General features: G+C 42.4%; 1 protein-coding gene across 3 annotated transcripts in view; it reads right to left on the bottom strand.

Annotated features, from left to right (window-relative positions):
* The window catches only part of LOC128696230 (insulin receptor-like), a 442718-nt gene that overhangs the window by 49896 nt on the left and 372505 nt on the right, over nt 1-20317 (bottom strand). For 2 of the 3 annotated variants that reach the window (XM_070092553.1, XM_070092554.1), the window contains exon 21: nt 18934-19116. In XM_070092553.1, the coding sequence (XP_069948654.1) occupies nt 18934-19116 (183 nt within the window). Of the gene's footprint in view, nt 1-18933; nt 19117-20317 lie in introns of those variants that run through there. The other variant, XM_070092555.1, reaches the window with a different exon arrangement.

Raw genomic sequence — 20317 nt, 5'->3', positions numbered from 1 at the left:
GTGATATACACTGTACCACTGTGATATACACTGTACCACTGTGATATACACTGCAGCACTGTGATATACACTATTCCACTGTAATATACACTGTACCACTATGATATACACTGTAGCACTGTGATATACACTATGGAATCACTGTGATATACACTAAGGTACAACTCTGATATACACTGTACCACTATGATATACACTGTACCGCTGTGATATACACTGTACAACTGTGATATACACTGTACAACTGTGATATACACTGTACCACTATGATATACACTGTACTACGGTGATATACACTGTACCACTGTGATAAACACTGTATCACTATGAAATACACTGTACTACTCTGATATACACTGTACCACTGTGATATACACTGTACTACTGTGATATACACTGTACCACTATGATATACACTGTACTACTATGATATACTCTGTACCACTAAGATATACACTGTACTACTGTGATATACACTGTACCACTGTGATATACACTGTACCACTGTGATATACACTGTACCACTGTGATATACACTGTACTACTGTGATATACACTGTACTACTGTGATATACACTGTACCACTGTGATATATACTATACCACTGTGATATACACTGTACCACTGTGATATACACTAACACTGTGATATACACTACTACTGTGATATACACTGTACTACTGTGATATTCACTGTACTACTGTGATATACACTGTACCACTGTGATATACACTGTAACACTGTGATATACACTGTACTACTGTGATATACACTGTACTACTGTGATATATACTGTACCACTGTGATATACACTGTACTACTGTGATATACACTGTACTACTGTGATATACACTGTACCACTGTGATATACACTGTACTACTGTGATATACACTGTACCACTGTGATATACACTAAGGTACAACTGTGATATACACTGTACTACTGTGATATACACTGTACCACTGTGATATACACTGTACCACTGTGATATACACTAATGTACAACTGTGATATACACTGTACCACTGTGATATACACTAAGGTACAACTGTGATATACACTGTACTACTGTGATATACACTGTACCACTGTGATATACACTGTGATATATAATGTACCATAGTGATATACACTGTACTACTGTGATATACACTGTACCACTGTGTATACACTGTACCACTGTGTGCACCCACTGTACCACTGTGATATACTACTGTGATATACACTGTACTACTGTGATATACATACACTGTACTGTACCACTGTGATATACATTGTAGTACTGTGATATACACTGTACTACTGTGATATACACTGTACTACTGTGATATACACTGTACTACTGTGATATACACTGTACTACTGTGATATACACTGTACTACTGTGATATACTGTACACTGTGATATACACTGTACCACTGTGATATACACTAATGTACCACTGTGATATACACTGTACCACTGTGATATACACTGTACCACTGTGATATACACTGTACTACTGTGATATACACTGTACCACTGTGATATACACTGTACCACTGTGATATACACTGTACCACTGTGATATACACTGTACTACTGTGATATACACTGTACCACTGTGATATACACTGTACCACTGTGATATACACTGTACTACTGTGATATACACTGTACTACTGTGATATACACTGTACTACTGTGATATACACTGTACCACTGTGATATACACTGTACTACTGTGATATACACTGTACTACTGTGATATACACTGTACTACTGTGATATACACTGTACTACTGTGATATACACTGTACTACTGTGATATACACTGTACTACTGTGATATACACTGTACTACTGTGATATACACTGTACTACTGTGATATACACTGTACTACTGTGATATACACTAATGTACCACAGTGATATACACTAATGTACCACTGTGATATACACTGTACCACTGTGATATACACTGTACCACTGTGATATACACTGTACTACTGTGATATACACTGTACCACTGTGATATACACTGTACCACTGTGATATACACTGTACCACTGTGATATACACTGTACTACTGTGATATACACTGTACCACTGTGATATACACTGTACCACTGTGATATACACTGTACTACTGTGATATACACTGTACCACTGTGATATACACTGTAATACTGTGATATACACTGTACCACTGTGATATACACTGTACCACTGTGATATACACTGTACCACTGATATACACTGTACCACTGTGATATACACTGTACCACTGTGATATACACTGTACCACTGTGATATACACTGTACTACTGTGATATACACTGTACCACTGTGATATACACTGTACCACTGATATACACTGTACCACTGTGATATACACTGTACCACTGTGATATACACTGTACCACTGTGATATACACTGTACCACTGTGATATACACTGTACCACTGTGATATACACTGTACCACTGTGATATACACTGTACCACTGTGATATACACTGTACCACTGTGATATACACTGTACCACTGTGATATACACTGTACCACTGTGATATACACTCTACTACTGTGATATACACTGTACCACTGTGGTATACACTGTACTACTGTGATATACACTGTACCACTGTGATATACACTATACCACTGTGATATACACTAAGGTACAACTGTGATATACACTAATGTACCACTGTGATATACACTGTACCACTGTGATATACACTGTACCACTGTGATATACACTGTACCACTGTGATATACACTAATATACATCTGTGATATACACTAATGTACCACTGTGATATACACTGTACTACTGTGATATACACTGTACTACTGTGATATACACTGTACTACTGTGATATACACTGTACCACTGTGATATACACTAAGGTACAACTGTGATATACACTAATGTACCACTGTGATATACACTGTACCACTGTGATATACACTGTACCACTGTGATATACACTGTACCACTGTGATATACACTAATGTACCACTGTGATATACACTAATGTACCACTGTGATATACACTGTACTACTGTGATTTACACTGTACTACTGTGATATACACTGTACTACTGTGATATACACTGTACCACTGTGATATACACTGTACTACTGTGATATACACTGTACCACTGTGATGTACACTGTACCACTGTGATATACACTGTACTACTGTGATATACACTGTACCACTGTGATATACACTGTACCACTGTGATATACACTGTACCACTGTGATATACACTGTACCACTGTGATATACACTGTACCACTGTGATATACACTGTACCACTGTGATATACACTGTACCACTGTGATATACACTGTACCACTGTGATATACACTGTACCACTGTGATATACACTGTACCAATATTTAATGACACTTTATTATCGGGGTTACTTTCCTTTCCCTCACAAATTTGTTCTAAATTACTTTTTCCCAGACGGCCTCCTAGGCCTGCAGTGACCCTCTGGCAGTGACCCTCTGGCAGTGACCCTCTGGCAGTGACCCTCTGACAGTGACCCTCTGACAGTGACCCTCTGGCAGTGACCCTCTGGCAGCGACCCTCTGACAGTGACCCTCTGACAGTGACCCTCTGACAGTGACGCTCTGGCAGTGACCCTCTGACAGTGACCCTCTGACAGTGACCCTCTGGCAGTGACCCTCTGGCAGTGACCCTCTGACAGTGACCCTCTGACAGTGACCCTCTGACAGTGACCCTCTGACAGTGACCCTCTGACAGTGACCCTCTGACAGTGACCCTCTGGCAGTGACCCTCTGGCAGTGACCCTCTGACAGTGACCCTCTGACAGTGACCCTCTGGCAGTGACCCTCTGGCAGCGACCCTCTGGCAGTGACCCTCTGGCAGTGACCCTCTGGCAGTGACCCTCTGGCAGTGACCCTCTGACAGTGACCCTCTGACAGTGACCCTCTGGCAGTGACCCTCTGACAGTGACCCTCTGGCAGCGACCCTCTGGCAGTGACCCTCTGGCAGTGACCCTCTGACAGTGACCCTCTGACAGTGACCCTCTGGCAGTGACCCTCTGACAGTGACCCTCTGGCAGCGACCCTCTGGCAGCGACCCTCTGGCAGTGACCCTCTGGCAGTGACCCTCTGGCAGTGACCCTCTGACAGTGACCCTCTGGCAGTGACCCTCTGGCAGTGACCCTCTGGCAGTGACCCTCTGGCAGTGACCCTCTGGCAGTGACCCTCTGACAGTGACCCTCTGACAGTGACTTCTGGCAGTGACCTCTGGCAGTGACCTCTGGCAGTGACCTCTGGCAGTGACCTCTGGCAGTGACCTCTGGCAGTGACCTCTGGCAGTGACCTCTGGCAGTGACCTCTGGCAGTGACCTCTGGCAGTGACCTCTGGCAGCAGTGACCCTCTCTGGCAGTGACCCTCTGGCAGTGACCCTCTGACAGTGACCCTCTGACCCTCTGGCAGTGACCCTCTGGCAGTGACCCTCTGACCCTCTGCAGTGACCCCCTGACCCTCTGACTGACCCTCTGGCAGTGACCCTCTGGCAGTGACCCTCTGGCAGTGACCCTCTGGCAGTGACCCTCTGACAGTGACACTCTGACAGTGACCCTCTGGCAGTGACCCTCTGACAGTGACCCTCTGGCAGCGACCCTCTGGCAGTGACCCTCTGGCAGTGACCCTCTGACACTGACCCTCTGACAGTGACCCTCTGGCAGTGACCCTCTGACAGTGACCCTCTGGCAGCGACCCTCTGGCAGCGACCCTCTGGCAGTGACCCTCTGGCAGTGACCCTCTGGCAGTGACCCTCTGACAGTGACCCTCTGGCAGTGACCCTCTGGCAGTGACCCTCTGACAGTGACCCTCTGAGAGTGACCCACTGACAGTGACCCTCTGGCAGTGACCCTCTGACAGTGACCCTCTGGCAGTGACCCTCTGACAGTGACCCTCTGGCAGTGACCCTCTGGTAGTGACCCTGTGGCAGTGACCCTCTGGCAGTGACCCTCTGCTCACTTAATTAAATTAAATGTTGTGGCATTGGAATGTGTATTAATCAAGGAGCCACAGAGCAGGTCATCACATACTGATGGAGCCACAGAGCAGGTCATCACATACTGATGGAGCCACAGAGCAGGTCATCACATGCTGATGGAGCCACATAGCAGGTCATCACATGCTGATGGAGCCACAGAGCAGGTCATCACATGCTGATGGAGCCACAGAGCAGGTCATCACATGCTGATGGAGCCACAGAGCAGGTCATCACATGCTGATGGAGCCACAGAGCAGGTCATCATATGCTGATGGAGCCGCAGAGCAGGTCATCATATGCTTATGGAGCCGCAGAACAGGTCATCACATGTTGATGGAGTCACAGAGCAGGTCATCATATGCTGATGGAGCCGCAGAACAGGTCATCACATGTTGATGGAGTCACAGAGCAGGTCATCATATGCTGATGGAGCCGCAGAACAGGTCATCACATGTTGATGGAGCCACAGAGCAGGTCATCACATGTTGATGGAGTCACAGAGCAGGTCATCACATGTTGATGGAGTCAAAGAGCGGGTCATCACATGCTGATGGACCCACAGAGCAGGTCATCACATGTTGATGGAGTCACAGAGCAGGTCATCACATGTTGATGGAGCCACAGAGCAGGTCATCACATGTTGATGGAGTCACAGAGCAGGTCATCACATGTTGATGGAGTCACAAAGCAGGTCATCATATGCTGATGGAGTCACAGAGCAGGTCATCACATGTTGATGGAGCCACAGAGCAGGTCATCATATGCTGATGGAGTCACAGAGCAGGTCATCACATGTTGATGGAGTCACAAAGCAGGTCATCACATGTTGATGGAGTCACAGAGCAGGTCATCACATGTTGATGGAGTCACAAAGCAGGTCATCACATGTTGATGGAGTCACAGAGCAGGTCATCATATGTTGATGGAGTCACAGAGCAGGTCATCACATGCTGATGGAGTCACAGAGCAGGTCATCACATGTTGATGGAGTCACAGAGCAGGTCATCACATGCTGATGGAGTCACAGAGCATGTCGTCACATGTTGATGGAGTCACAGAGCAGGTCATCACATGTTGATGGAGTCACAGAGCAGGTCATCACATGCTGATGGAGTCACAGAGCAGGTCATCACATGTTGATGGAGTCACAGAGGAGGTCATCATATGTTGATGGAGTCACAGAGCAGGTCATCACATGCTGATGGAGTCACAGAGCAGGTCATCACATGTTGATGGAGTCACAGAGCAGGTCATCACATGTTGATGGAGTCACAGAGCAGGTCATCACATGTTGATGGAGTCACAGAGCAGGTCATCACATGTTGATGGAGTCACAGAGCAGGTCATCACATGTTGATGGAGTCACAGAGCAGGTCATCACATGCTGATGGAGCCACAGAGCAGGTCATCACATGTTGATGGAGTCACAGAGCAGGTCATCACATGTTGATGGAGTCACAGAGCAGGTCATCACATGTTGATGGAGTCACAAAGCAGGTCATCACATGTTGATGGAGTCACAAAGCAGGTCATCACATGTTGATGGAGTCACAAAGCAGGTCATCACATACTCAAGGAGCCACACAGTGGGTCATCACATACTCAAGGAACCAAAGAACGGGTCATCACATGCTCAAGGAGCCACAGAGCGGGTCATCACATACTCAAGGAACCAAAGAACGGGTCATCACATACTCAAGGAGCCACAGAACGGGTCATCACATACTCAAGGAACCAAAGAACGGGTCATCACATGCTCAAGGAGCCAATAGCGGGTTATCACATGCTCAAGGAGTCAAAGAGAGGGTCATCACATACACAAGGAACTAAAGAACGGGTCATCACATGCTCAAGGAGCCAATAGCGGGTCATCACATGCTCAAGGTGCTAAAGAACGGGTCATCACATACTCAAGGAACCAAAGAACGGGTCATCACATGCTCAAGGAGCCAATAGCGGGTCATCACATGCTCAAGGAGCTAAAGAACGGGTCATCACATACTCAAGGAACCAAAGAACGGGTCATCACATGCTCAAGGAGCCAATAGCGGGTCATCACATGCTCAAGGAGCCACAGAACGGGTCATCACATACTCAAGGAACCAAAGAACGGGTCATCACATGCTCAAGGAGCCAATAGCGGGTCATCACATGCTCAAGGAGCCAATAGCAGGTCATCACATGCTCAAGGAGTCAAAGAGAGGGTCATCACATACTCAAGGAACCACAGAACGGATCATCACATGCTCAAAATCCGAATCAAATGAATTTTCCGCATGCTTAAACTAACAGCAACATAACCACTTTCTTGACAAGTTGTGTACAGATGAGGTAGTTAAAGACCTTCGTGTAGACGACTACCCTTAAAATATAACATTTTGCCATCATTCATTACTGGGTATATACACAGGCTTGAGACCCGGCTGCGAGAGCAGGAAAACACTTTAAATCACTCACACAGGCTTGAGACCCGGCTGTGAGAGTAGGAAAACACTTTAAATCACTCACACAGGCTTGAGGCCCGGCTGTGAGAGTAGGAAAACACTTTAAATCACTCACACAGGCTTCAGGCCCGGCTGTGAGAGTAGGAAAACACTTTAAATCACTCACACAGGCTTGAGGCCCGGCTGTGAGAGCAGGAAAACACTTTAAATCAGTCACAGGTATAACAATAATATAGACTTGCATCGGCTTTTGTAAATAAAATAATATCAAGGCACGAACTCACTACTGTAAGTGATGTGAGGCCTAGCAGTGCACAGTGACACAGTTCTCAGGTGACACACAGTGACACAGTTCTCAGGTGACACACAATAACACAGTTCTCAGGTGACACACAATAACACAGTTCTCAGGTGACACACAATAACACAGTTCTCAGGTGACACACAGTGACAGTTCTCAGGTGACACACAGTGACAGTTCTCAGGTGACACACAATAACACAGTTCTCAGGTGACACACAATAACACAGTTCTCAGGTGACACACAATAACACAGTTCTCAGGTGACACACAATAACACAGTTCTCAGGTGACACACAGTGACAGTTCTCAGGTGACACACAATAACACAGTTCTCAGGTGACACACAATAACACAGTTCTCAGGTGACACACAATAACACAGTTCTCAGGTGACACACAATAACACAGTTCTCAGGTGACACACAATAACACAGTTCTCAGGTGACACACAATAACACAGTTCTCAGGTGACACACAGTGACAGTTCTCAGGTGACACACAATAACACAGTTCTCAGGTGACACACAGTGACAGTTCTCAGGTGACACACAATAACACAGTTCTCAGGTGACACACAATAACACAGTTCTCAGGTGACACACAGTGACACAGTTCTCAGGTGACACACAATAACACAGTTCTCAGGTGACACACAGTGACACAGTTCTCAGGTGACACACAATAACACAGTTCTCAGGTGACACATAATAACACAGTTCTCAGGTGACACACAATAACAGTTCTCAGGTGACACACAATAACACAGTTCTCAGGTGACACATAATAACACAGTTCTCAGGTGACACACAATAACAGTTCTCAGGTGACACACAGTGACACAGTTCTCAGATGACACACAGTGACACAGTTCTCAGGTGACACATAATAACACAGTTCTCAGGTGACACACAATAACACAGTTCTCAGGTGACACACAGTGACACAGTTCTCAGGTGACACACAGTGACACAGTTCTCAGGTGACACACAATAACACAGTTCTCAGGTGACACACAATAACACAGTTCTCAGGTGACACACAATAACACAGTTCTCAGGTGACACACAATAACACAGTTCTCAGGTGACACACAATAACACAGTTCTCAGGTGACACACAATAACACAGTTCTCAGGTGACACACAATAACACAGTTCTCAGGTGACACACAATAACACAGTTCTCAGGTGACACACAATAACACAGTTCTCAGGTGACACACAATAACAGATCTCAGGTGACACACAATAACACAGTTCTCAGGTGACACACAGTGACAGTTCTCAGGTGACACACAATAACACAGTTCTCAGGTGACACACAATAACACAGTTCTCAGGTGACACACAATAACACAGTTCTCAGGTGACACATAATAACACAGTTCTCAGGTGACACACAATAACACAGTTCTCAGGTGACACACAATAACAGATCTCAGGTGACACACAATAACACAGTTCTCAGGTGACACATAATAACACAGTTCTCAGGTGACACACAATAACAGTTCTCAGGTGACACACAATAACACAGTTCTCAGGTGACACATAATAACACAGTTCTCAGGTGACACACAATAACAGTTCTCAGGTGACACACAGTGACACAGTTCTCAGGTGACACACAGTGACACAGTTCTCAGGTGACACATAATAACACAGTTCTCAGGTGACACACAATAACAGTTCTCAGGTGACACACAGTGACACAGTTCTCAGGTGACACACAATAACACAGTTCTCAGGTGACACACAGTAACACAGTTCTCAGGTGACACACAGTAACACAGTTCTCAGGTGACACACAATAACACAGTTCTCAGGTGACACACAGTAACACAGTTCTCAGGTGACACACAATAACACAGTTCTCAGGTGACACACAATAACACAGTTCTCAGGTGACACACAATAACACAGTTCTCAGGTGACACAATAACACAGTTCTCAGGTGACACACAATAACACAGTTCTCAGGTGACACACAATAACACAGTTCTCAGGTGACACACAATAACACAGTTCTCAGGTGACACATAATAACACAGTTCTCAGGTGACACACAATAACACAGTTCTCAGGTGACACACAATAACAGATCTCAGGTGACACACAATAACACAGTTCTCAGGTGACACATAATAACACAGTTCTCAGGTGACACACAATAACAGTTCTCAGGTGACACACAATAACACAGTTCTCAGGTGACACATAGTAACACAGTTCTCAGGTGACACACAATAACAGTTCTCAGGTGACACACAGTGACACAGTTCTCAGGTGACACACAGTGACACAGTTCTCAGATGACACATAATAACACAGTTCTCAGGTGACACACAATAACAGTTCTCAGGTGACACACAGTGACACAGTTCTCATGTGACACACAATAACACAGTTCTCAGGTGACACACAGTAACACAGTTCTCAGGTGACACACAGTAACACAGTTCTCAGGTGACACACAATAACACAGTTCTCAGGTGACACACAGTAACACAGTTCTCAGGTGACACACAATAACACAGTTCTCAGGTGACACACAATAACACAGTTCTCAGGTGACACACAATAACACAGTTCTCAGGTGACACACAATAACACAGTTCTCAGGTGACACACAATAACACAGTTCTCAGGTGACACACAATAACACAGTTCTCAGGTGACACATAATAACACAGTTGTCAGGTGACACACAATAACACAGTTCTCAGGTGACACACAATAACACAGTTCTCAGGTGACACACAATAACACAGTTCTCAGGTGACACACAATAACACAGTTCTCAGGTGACACACAATAACACAGTTCTCAGGTGACACACAATAACACAGTTCTCAGGTGACACACAATAACACAGTTCTCAGGTGACACACAATAACACAGTTCTCAGGTGACACACAATAACACAGTTCTCAGGTGACACACAATAACACAGTTCTCAGGTGACACACAATAACACAGTTCTCAGGTGACACATAATAACACAGTTCTCAGGTGACACACACAATAGGTGACACACAATAACACAGTTCTCAGGTGACACACAATAACACAGTTCTCAGGTGACACACAATAACACAGTTCTCAGGTGACACACAATAACACAGTTCTCAGGTGACACACAATAACACAGTTCTCAGGTGACACACAATAACACAGTTCTCAGGTGACACACAATAACACAGTTCTCAGGTGACACACAATAACACAGTTCTCAGGTGACACACAATAACACAGTTCTCAGGTGACACACAATAACACAGTTCTCAGGTGACACACAATAACACAGTTCTCAGGTGACACACAATAACACAGTTCTCAGGTGACACACAATAACACAGTTCTCAGGTGACACACAATAACACAGTTCTCAGGTGACACACAAAAACACAGATCTCAGATGACACACACACAGTTCTCAGGTAACACAGTTCTCAGGTGACACACAATAACACAGTTCTCAGGTGACACACAATAACACAGTTCTCAGGTGACACACAATAACACAGTTCTCAGGTGACACACAATAACACAGTTCTCAGGTGACACACAATAACACAGTTCTCAGGTGACACACAATAACACAGTTCTCAGGTGACACACAATAACACAGTTCTCAGGTGACACACAATAACACAGTTCTCAGGTGACACACAATAACACAGTTCTCAGGTGACACACAATAACACAGTTCTCAGGTGACACACAATAACACAGTTCTCAGGTGACACACAATAACACAGTTCTCAGGTGACACACAATAACACAGTTCTCAGGTGACACACAATAACACAGTTCTCAGGTGACACACAATAACACAGTTCTCAGGTGACACACAATAACACAGTTCTCAGGTGACACACAATAACACAGTTCTCAGGTGACACACAATAACACAGTTCTCAGGTGACACACAATAACACAGTTCTCAGGTGACACACAATAACACAGTTCTCAGGTGACACACAATAACACAGTTCTCAGGTGACACACAATAACACAGTTCTCAGGTGACACACAATAACACAGTTCTCAGGTGACACACAATAACACAGTTCTCAGGTGACACACAATAACACAGTTCTCAGGTGACACACAATAACACAGTTCTCAGGTGACACACAATAACACAGTTCTCAGGTGACACACAATAACGTTGCTGGAAGAATTTTCAACAAACTCAAAGTGAAGCAAAAAATCAAAATACCTTTACTGTAACATTACATGATTATTTACATAGTGGAGAGGAAGCTATAGAGAATATTATGTTCCGTACTGGATCATTACTCCATCACTTACTGGATCATTACTGCATCACTTACTGGATCATTACTCCATCACTTACTGGATCATTACTCCATCACTTACTGGATCATTACTGCATCACTTACTGGATCATTACTGCATCACTTACTGGATCATTACTGCATCACTTACTGGATCATTACTGCATCACTTACTGGATCATTACTGCATCACTTACTGGATCATTACTCCATCACTTACTGGATCATTACTGCATCACTTACTGGATCATTACTCCATCACTTACTGGATCATTACTGCATCACTTACTGGATCATTACTGCATCACTTACTGGATCATTACTGCATCACTTACTGGATCATTACTCCATCACTTACTGGATCATTACTGCATCACTTACTGGATCATTACTGCATCACTTACTGGATCATTACTGAATCACTTACTGGATAATTACTGCATCACTTACTGGATCATTACTCCATCACTTACTGGATCATTACTCCATCACTTACTGGATCATTACTGCATCACTTACTGGATCATTACTGCATCACTTACTGGATCATTACTCCATCACTTACTGGATCATTACTCCATCACTTACTGGATCATTACTGCATCACTTACTGGATCATTACTGCATCACTTACTGGATCATTACTCCATCACTTACTGGATCATTACTCCATCACTTACTGGATCATTACTGCATCACTTACTGGATCATTACTGCATCACTTACTGGATCATTACTCTATCACTTACTGGATCATTACTCCATCACTTACTGGATCATTACTGCATCACTTACTGGATCATTACTGCATCACTTACTGGATCATTACTGCATCACTTACTGGATCATTACTGCATCACTTACTGGATCATTACTCCATCACTTACTGGATCATTACTGCATCACTTACTGGATCATTACTCCATCACTTACTGGATCATTACTCCATCACTTACTGGATCATTACTGCATCACTTACTGGATCATTACTGCATCACTTACTGGATCATTACTCCATCACTTACTGGATCATTACTGCATCACTTACTGGATCATTACTGCATCACTTACTGGATCATTACTGCATCACTTACTGGATCATTACTGCATCACTTACTGGATCATTACTCCATCACTTACTGGATCATTACTCCATCACTTACTGGATCATTACTGCATCACTTACTGGATCATTACTGCATCACTTACTGGATCATTACTCCATCACTTACTGGATCATTACTCCATCACTTACTGGATCATTACTGCATCACTTACTGGATCATTAGTGCATCACTTACTGGATCATTACTCCATCACTTACTGGATCATTACTCCATCACTTACTGGATCATTACTGCATCACTTACTGGATCATTACTGCATCACTTACTGGATCATTACTCCATCACTTACTGGATCAATACTCCATCACTTACTGGATCATTACTGCATCACTTACTGGATCATTACTGCATCACTTACTGGATCATTACTCCGTCACTTACTGGATCATTACTGCACTTCATCACTTACTGCATCACTTACTGGATCATTACTGCATCACTTACTGGATCATTACTGCATCACTTACTGGATCATTACTGCATCACTTACTGGATCATTACTCCATCACTTACTGGATCATAACTGCATCACTTACTGGCATCATTACTGCATCACTTACTGGATCATTACTGCATCACTTACTGGATCATTACTGCATCACTTACTGGATCATTACTGCATCACTTACTGGATCATTACTGCATCACTTACTGGATCATTACTGCATCACTTACTGGATCATTACTGCATCACTTACTGGATCATTACTCCATCACTTACTGGATCATTACTGCATCACTTACTGGATCATTACTCCATCACTTACTGGATCATTACTGCATCACTTACTGGATCATTACTGCATCACTTACTGGATCATTACTGCATCACTTACTGGATCATTACTGCATCACTTACTGGATCATTACTGCATCACTTACTGGATCATTACTGCATCACTTACTGGATCATTACTCCATCACTTACTGGGTCATCATTACTGATCATTACTGCATCACTTACATCTTACTGGATCATTACTGCATCACTTACTGGATCATTACTGCATCACTTACTGGATCACTACTGCATCACTTACTGGATCATTACTCCATCACTTACTGGATCATTACTGCATCACTTACTGGATCATTACTGCATCACTTACTGGATCATTACTGCATCACTTACTGGATCATTACTGCATCACTTACTGGATCATTACTGCATCACTTACTGGCATCACTTACTGGATCATTACTGCATCACTTACTGGATCATTATCACTTACCATCACTTACTGGATCATTACTGCATCACTTACTGGATCATTACTGCATCACTTACTGGATCATTACTGCATCACTTACTGGATCATTACTGCATCACTTACTGGATCATTACTGCATCACTTACTGGATCATTACTGCATCACTTACTGGATCATTACTGCATCACTTACTGGATCATTACTGCATCACTTACTGGATCATTACTGCATCACTTACTGGATCATTACTGCATCACTTACTGGATCATTACTCCATCACTTACTGGATCATTACTCCATCTGGATCATTACTGCATCACTTACTGGATCATTACTCCATCACTTACTGGATCATTACTGCATCACTTACTGGATCATTACTGCATCACTTACTGGATCATTACTGCATCACTTACTGGATCATTACTCCATCACTTACTGGATCATTACTGCATCACTTACTGGATCATTACTGCATCACTTACTGGATCATTACTGCATCACTTACTGGATCATTACTCCATCACTTACTGGATCATTACTGCATCACTTAATGGATCATTACTCCATCACTTACTGGATCATTACTCCATCACTTACTGGATCATTACTCCATCACTTACTGGATCATTACTGCATCACTTACTGGATCATTACTCCATCACTTACTGGATCATTACTCCATCACTTACTAGATCATTACTCCATCACTTACTGGATCATTACTCCATCACTTACTGGATCATTACTCCATCACTTACTGGATCATTACTCCATCACTTACTGGATCATTACTCCATCACTTACTGGATCATTACTGCATCACTTACTGGATCATTACTCCATCACTTACTGGATCATTACTGCATCACTTACTGGATCATTACTCCATCACTTACTGGATCATTACTGCATCACTTACTGGATCATTACTCCATCACTTACTGGATCATTACTCCATCACTTACTGGATCATTACTCCATCACTTACTGGATCATTACTGCATCACTTACTGGATCATTACTGCATCACTTACTGGATCATTACTGCATCACTTACTGGATCATTACTGCATCACTTACTGGATCATTACTGCATCACTTACTGGATCATTACTCCATCACTTACTGGATCATTACTGCATCACTTACTGGATCATTACTGCATCACTTACTGGATCATTACTGCATCACTTACTGGATCATTACTGCATCACTTACTGGATCATTACTGCATCACTTACTGGATCATTACTGCATCACTTACTGGATCATTACTGCATCACTTACTGGATCATTACTGCATCACTTACTGGATCATTACTGCATCACTTACTGGATCATTACTGCATCACTTACTGGATCATTACTGCATCACTTACTGGATCATTACTGCATCACTTACTGGATCATTACTGCATCACTTACTGGATCATTACTGCATCACTTACTGGATCATTACTGCATCACTTACTGGATCATTACTGCATCACTTACTGGATCATTACTGCATCACTTACTGGATCATTACTGCATCACTTACTGGATCATTACTGCATCACTTACTGGATCATTACTGCATCACTTACTGGATCATTACTCCATCACTTACTGGATCATTACTGCATCACTTACTGGATCATTACTCCATCACTTACTGGATCATTACTGCATCACTTACTGGATCATTTCTGCATCACTTACTGGATCATTACTCCATCACTTACTGGATCATTACTGCATCACTTACTGGATCATTACTCCATCACTTACTGGATCATTACTGCATCACTTACTGGATCATTACTGCATCACTTACTGGATCATTACTGCATCACTTACTGGATCATTACTGCATCACTTACTGGATCATTACTGCATCACTTACTGGATCATTACTGCATCACTTACTGGATCATTACTGCATCACTTACTGGATCATTACTGCATCACTTACTGGATCATTACTGCATCACTTACTGGATCATTACTGCATCACTTACTGGATCATTACTCCATCACTTACTGGATCATTACTCCATCACTTACTGGATCATTACTCCATCACTTACTGGATCATTACTCCATCACATACTGGATCATTACTCCATCACTTACTGGATCATTATTGCATCACTTACTGGATCATTACTGCATCACTTACTGGATCATTACTCCATCACTTACTGGATCATTACTGCATCACTTACTGGATCATTACTGCATCACTTACTGGATCATTACTGCATCACTTACTGGATCATTACTGCATCACTTACTGGATCATTACTCCATCACTTACTGGATCATTACTCCATCACTTACTGGATCATTACTCCATCACTTACTGGATCATTACTGCATCATTATCATTACTGCATCACTTACTGAATCATTACTCCATCACTTACTGGATCATTACTCCATCACTTACTGGATCATTACTCCATCACTTACTGGATCATTACTCCATCACTTACTGGATCATTACTCCATCACTTACTGGATCATTACTGCATCACTTACTGGATCATTACTGCATCACTTACTGGATCATTATCATTACTGCATCTCTTACTGGATCATTACTGCATCACTTACTGGATCATTACTGCATCACTTACTGGATCATTACTGCATCACTTACTGGATCATTACTCCATCACTTACTGGATCATTACTCCATCACTTACTGGATCATTACTGTATCACTTACTGGATCATTACTCCATCACTTACTGGATCATTACTGCATCACTTACTGGATCATTACTCCATCACTTACTGGATCATTACTGCATCACTTACTGGATCATTACTCCATCACTTACTGAATCATTACTGCATCACTTATTGGATCATTACTCCATCACTTACTGGATCATTACTGCATCACTTACTGGATCATTACTGCATCACTTACTGGATCATTACTCCATCACTTACTGGTTCATTACTGCATCACTTACTGGATCATTACTCCATCACTTACTGGATCATTACTGCATCACTTACTGGATCATTACTCCATCACTTACTGGATCATTACTCCATCACTTACTGGATCATTACTCCATCACTTACTGGATCATTACTCCATCACTTACTGGATCATTACTCCATCACTTACTGGATCATTACTGCATCACTTACTGGATCATTACTGCATCACTTACTGGATCATTACTGCATCACTTACTGGATCATTACTGCATCACTTACTGGATCATTACTGCATCACTTACTGGATCATTACTGCATCACTTACTGGATCATTACTGCATCACTTACTGGATCATTACTGCATCACTTACTGGATCATTACTGCATCACTTACTGGATCATTACTGCATCACTTACTGGATCATTACTGCATCACTTACTGGATCATTACTGCATCACTTACTGGATCATTACTGCATCACTTTCTGGATCATTACTGCATCACTTACTGGATCATTACTCCATCACTTACTGGATCATTACTCCATCACTTACTGGATCATTACTCCATCACTTACTGGATCATTACTCCATCACTTACTGGATCATTACTCCATCACTTACTGGATCATTACTCCATCACTTACTGGATCATTACTCCATCACTTACTGGATCATTACTGCATCACTTACTGGATCATTACTGCATCACTTACTGGATCATTACTGCATCACTTACTGGATCATTACTGCATCACTTACTGGATCATTACTGCATCACTTACTGGATCATTACTGCATCACTTACTGGATCATTACTGCATCACTTACTGGATCATTACTCCATCACTTACTGGATCATTACTCCATCACTTACTGGATCATTACTCCATCACTTACTGGATCATTACTGCATCACTTACTGAATCATTACTCCATCACTTACTGGATCATTACTCCATCACTTACTAGATCATTACTCCATCACTTACTGGATCATTACTCCATCACTTACTGGATCATTACTCCATCTCTTACTGGATCATTACTGCATCACTTACTGGATCATTACTGCATCACTTACTGGATCATTACTGCATCACTTACTGGATCATTACTGCATCACTTACTGGATCATTACTCCATCACTTACTGAATCATTACTGCATCACTTACTGGATCATTACTGCATCACTTACTGGATCATTACTGCATCACTTACTGGATCATTACTCCATCACTTACTGGATCATTACTCCATCACTTACTGGATCATTACTGCATCACTTACTGGATCATTACTGCATCACTTACTGGATCATTACTGCATCACTTACTGGATCATTATCAATGCTCCCAGCATCACTTACTGGATCATTATCAATGCTCCCAGCATCACTTACTGGATCATTATCAATGCTCCCATCATCACCTACTGGATCATTATCAATGCTCCCATCATCACTTACTGGAAGATTGATCCTCTAACTAAAACTCTTTTTTTGATGAATAACTCTAATGGGCTCAAAGTATCTTAAAAGTAAAAAGAAATGTGAAATATAGGGTGACTTACAAAATATTGTGTGGATGTCCTAGGCATCAAAAGACGCAACAGTTGGATGAAAGTAGGACGCTCCTTGGCCTGAGACCTCCAGCACTGTTGGGTCAGAGACCTTACAAACTCTGGACAGTTACCAGGAAATTCCAGACGTGAACCAGAAATAATCATGGAGCAAACTTCTTCATTAGCGTACCCCTGTAAATAGAAAAAAAAACGATGCGCACATGATTATATATATATATATATATATAGGTAGTAGGTTGGTAGACAGCAACCACCCAGGGAAGTACTACCGTCCTGCCAGATGACTGTGAAACAAAAACCTGTAACTGTTTTGCATGATGGTAGGATTGCTGGTTTCTTTTTCTGTCTCATAAACACGCTAAGATAACAGGGATATCTTGCTACTCCTACTTACACTTTGGTCACACTTCATAGACACGCACATGCATATATATATATACATACATCTAGGTTTTTCTCCTTTTTCTAAATAGCTCTTGTTCTTTTTATTTCTTCTATTGTCCATGGGGAAGTGGAAAAGAATCTTTCCTCCGTAAGCCATGCGTGTCGTATGAGGCGACTAAAATGCCGGGAGCAATGGGCTAGTAACCCCTTCTCCTGTATACAATTACTAAAAAAGAGAAGAAGAAAAACTTTATAAAACTGGGTTGCTTAAATGTGCGTGGATGTAGTGCGGATGACAAGAAACAGATGATTGCTGATGTTATGAATGAGAAGAAGTTGGATGTCCTGGCCCTAAGCGAAACAAAGCTGAAGGGGGTAGGAGAGTTTCAGTGGGGGGAAATAAATGGGATTAAATCTGGAGTATCTGAGAGAGTTAGAGCAAAGGAAGGGGTAGCAGTAATGTTAAATGATCAGTTATGGAAGGAGAAAAGAGAATATGAATGTGTAAATTCAAGAATTATGTGGATTAAAGTAAAGGTTGGATGCGAGAAGTGGGTCATAATAAGCGTGTATGCACCTGGAGAAGAGAGGAATGCAGAGGAGAGAGAGAGATTTTGGGAGATGTTAAGTGAATGTATAGGAGCCTTTGAACCAAGTGAGAGAGTAATTGTGGTAGGGGACTTGAATGCTAAAGTAGGAGAAACTTTTAGAGAGGGTGTGGTAGGTAAGTTTGGGGTGCCAGGTGTAAATGATAATGGGAGCTCTTTGATTGAACTTTGTATAGAAAGGGGTTTAGTTATAGGTAATACATATTTTAAGAAAAAGAGGATAAATAAGTATACACGATATGATGTAGGGCGAAATGACAGTAGTTTGTTGGATTATGTATTGGTAGATAAAAGACTGTTGAGTAGACTTCAGGATGTACATGTTTATAGAGGGGCCACAGATATATCAGATCACTTTCTAGTTGTAGCTACACTGAGAG

This window comes from Cherax quadricarinatus, chromosome 39 (genome assembly GCF_038502225.1).
Source record: "Cherax quadricarinatus isolate ZL_2023a chromosome 39, ASM3850222v1, whole genome shotgun sequence".
Taxonomy (NCBI): domain Eukaryota; kingdom Metazoa; phylum Arthropoda; class Malacostraca; order Decapoda; family Parastacidae; genus Cherax; species Cherax quadricarinatus.
This window is presented reverse-complemented; position numbering and strand designations above follow the sequence as displayed.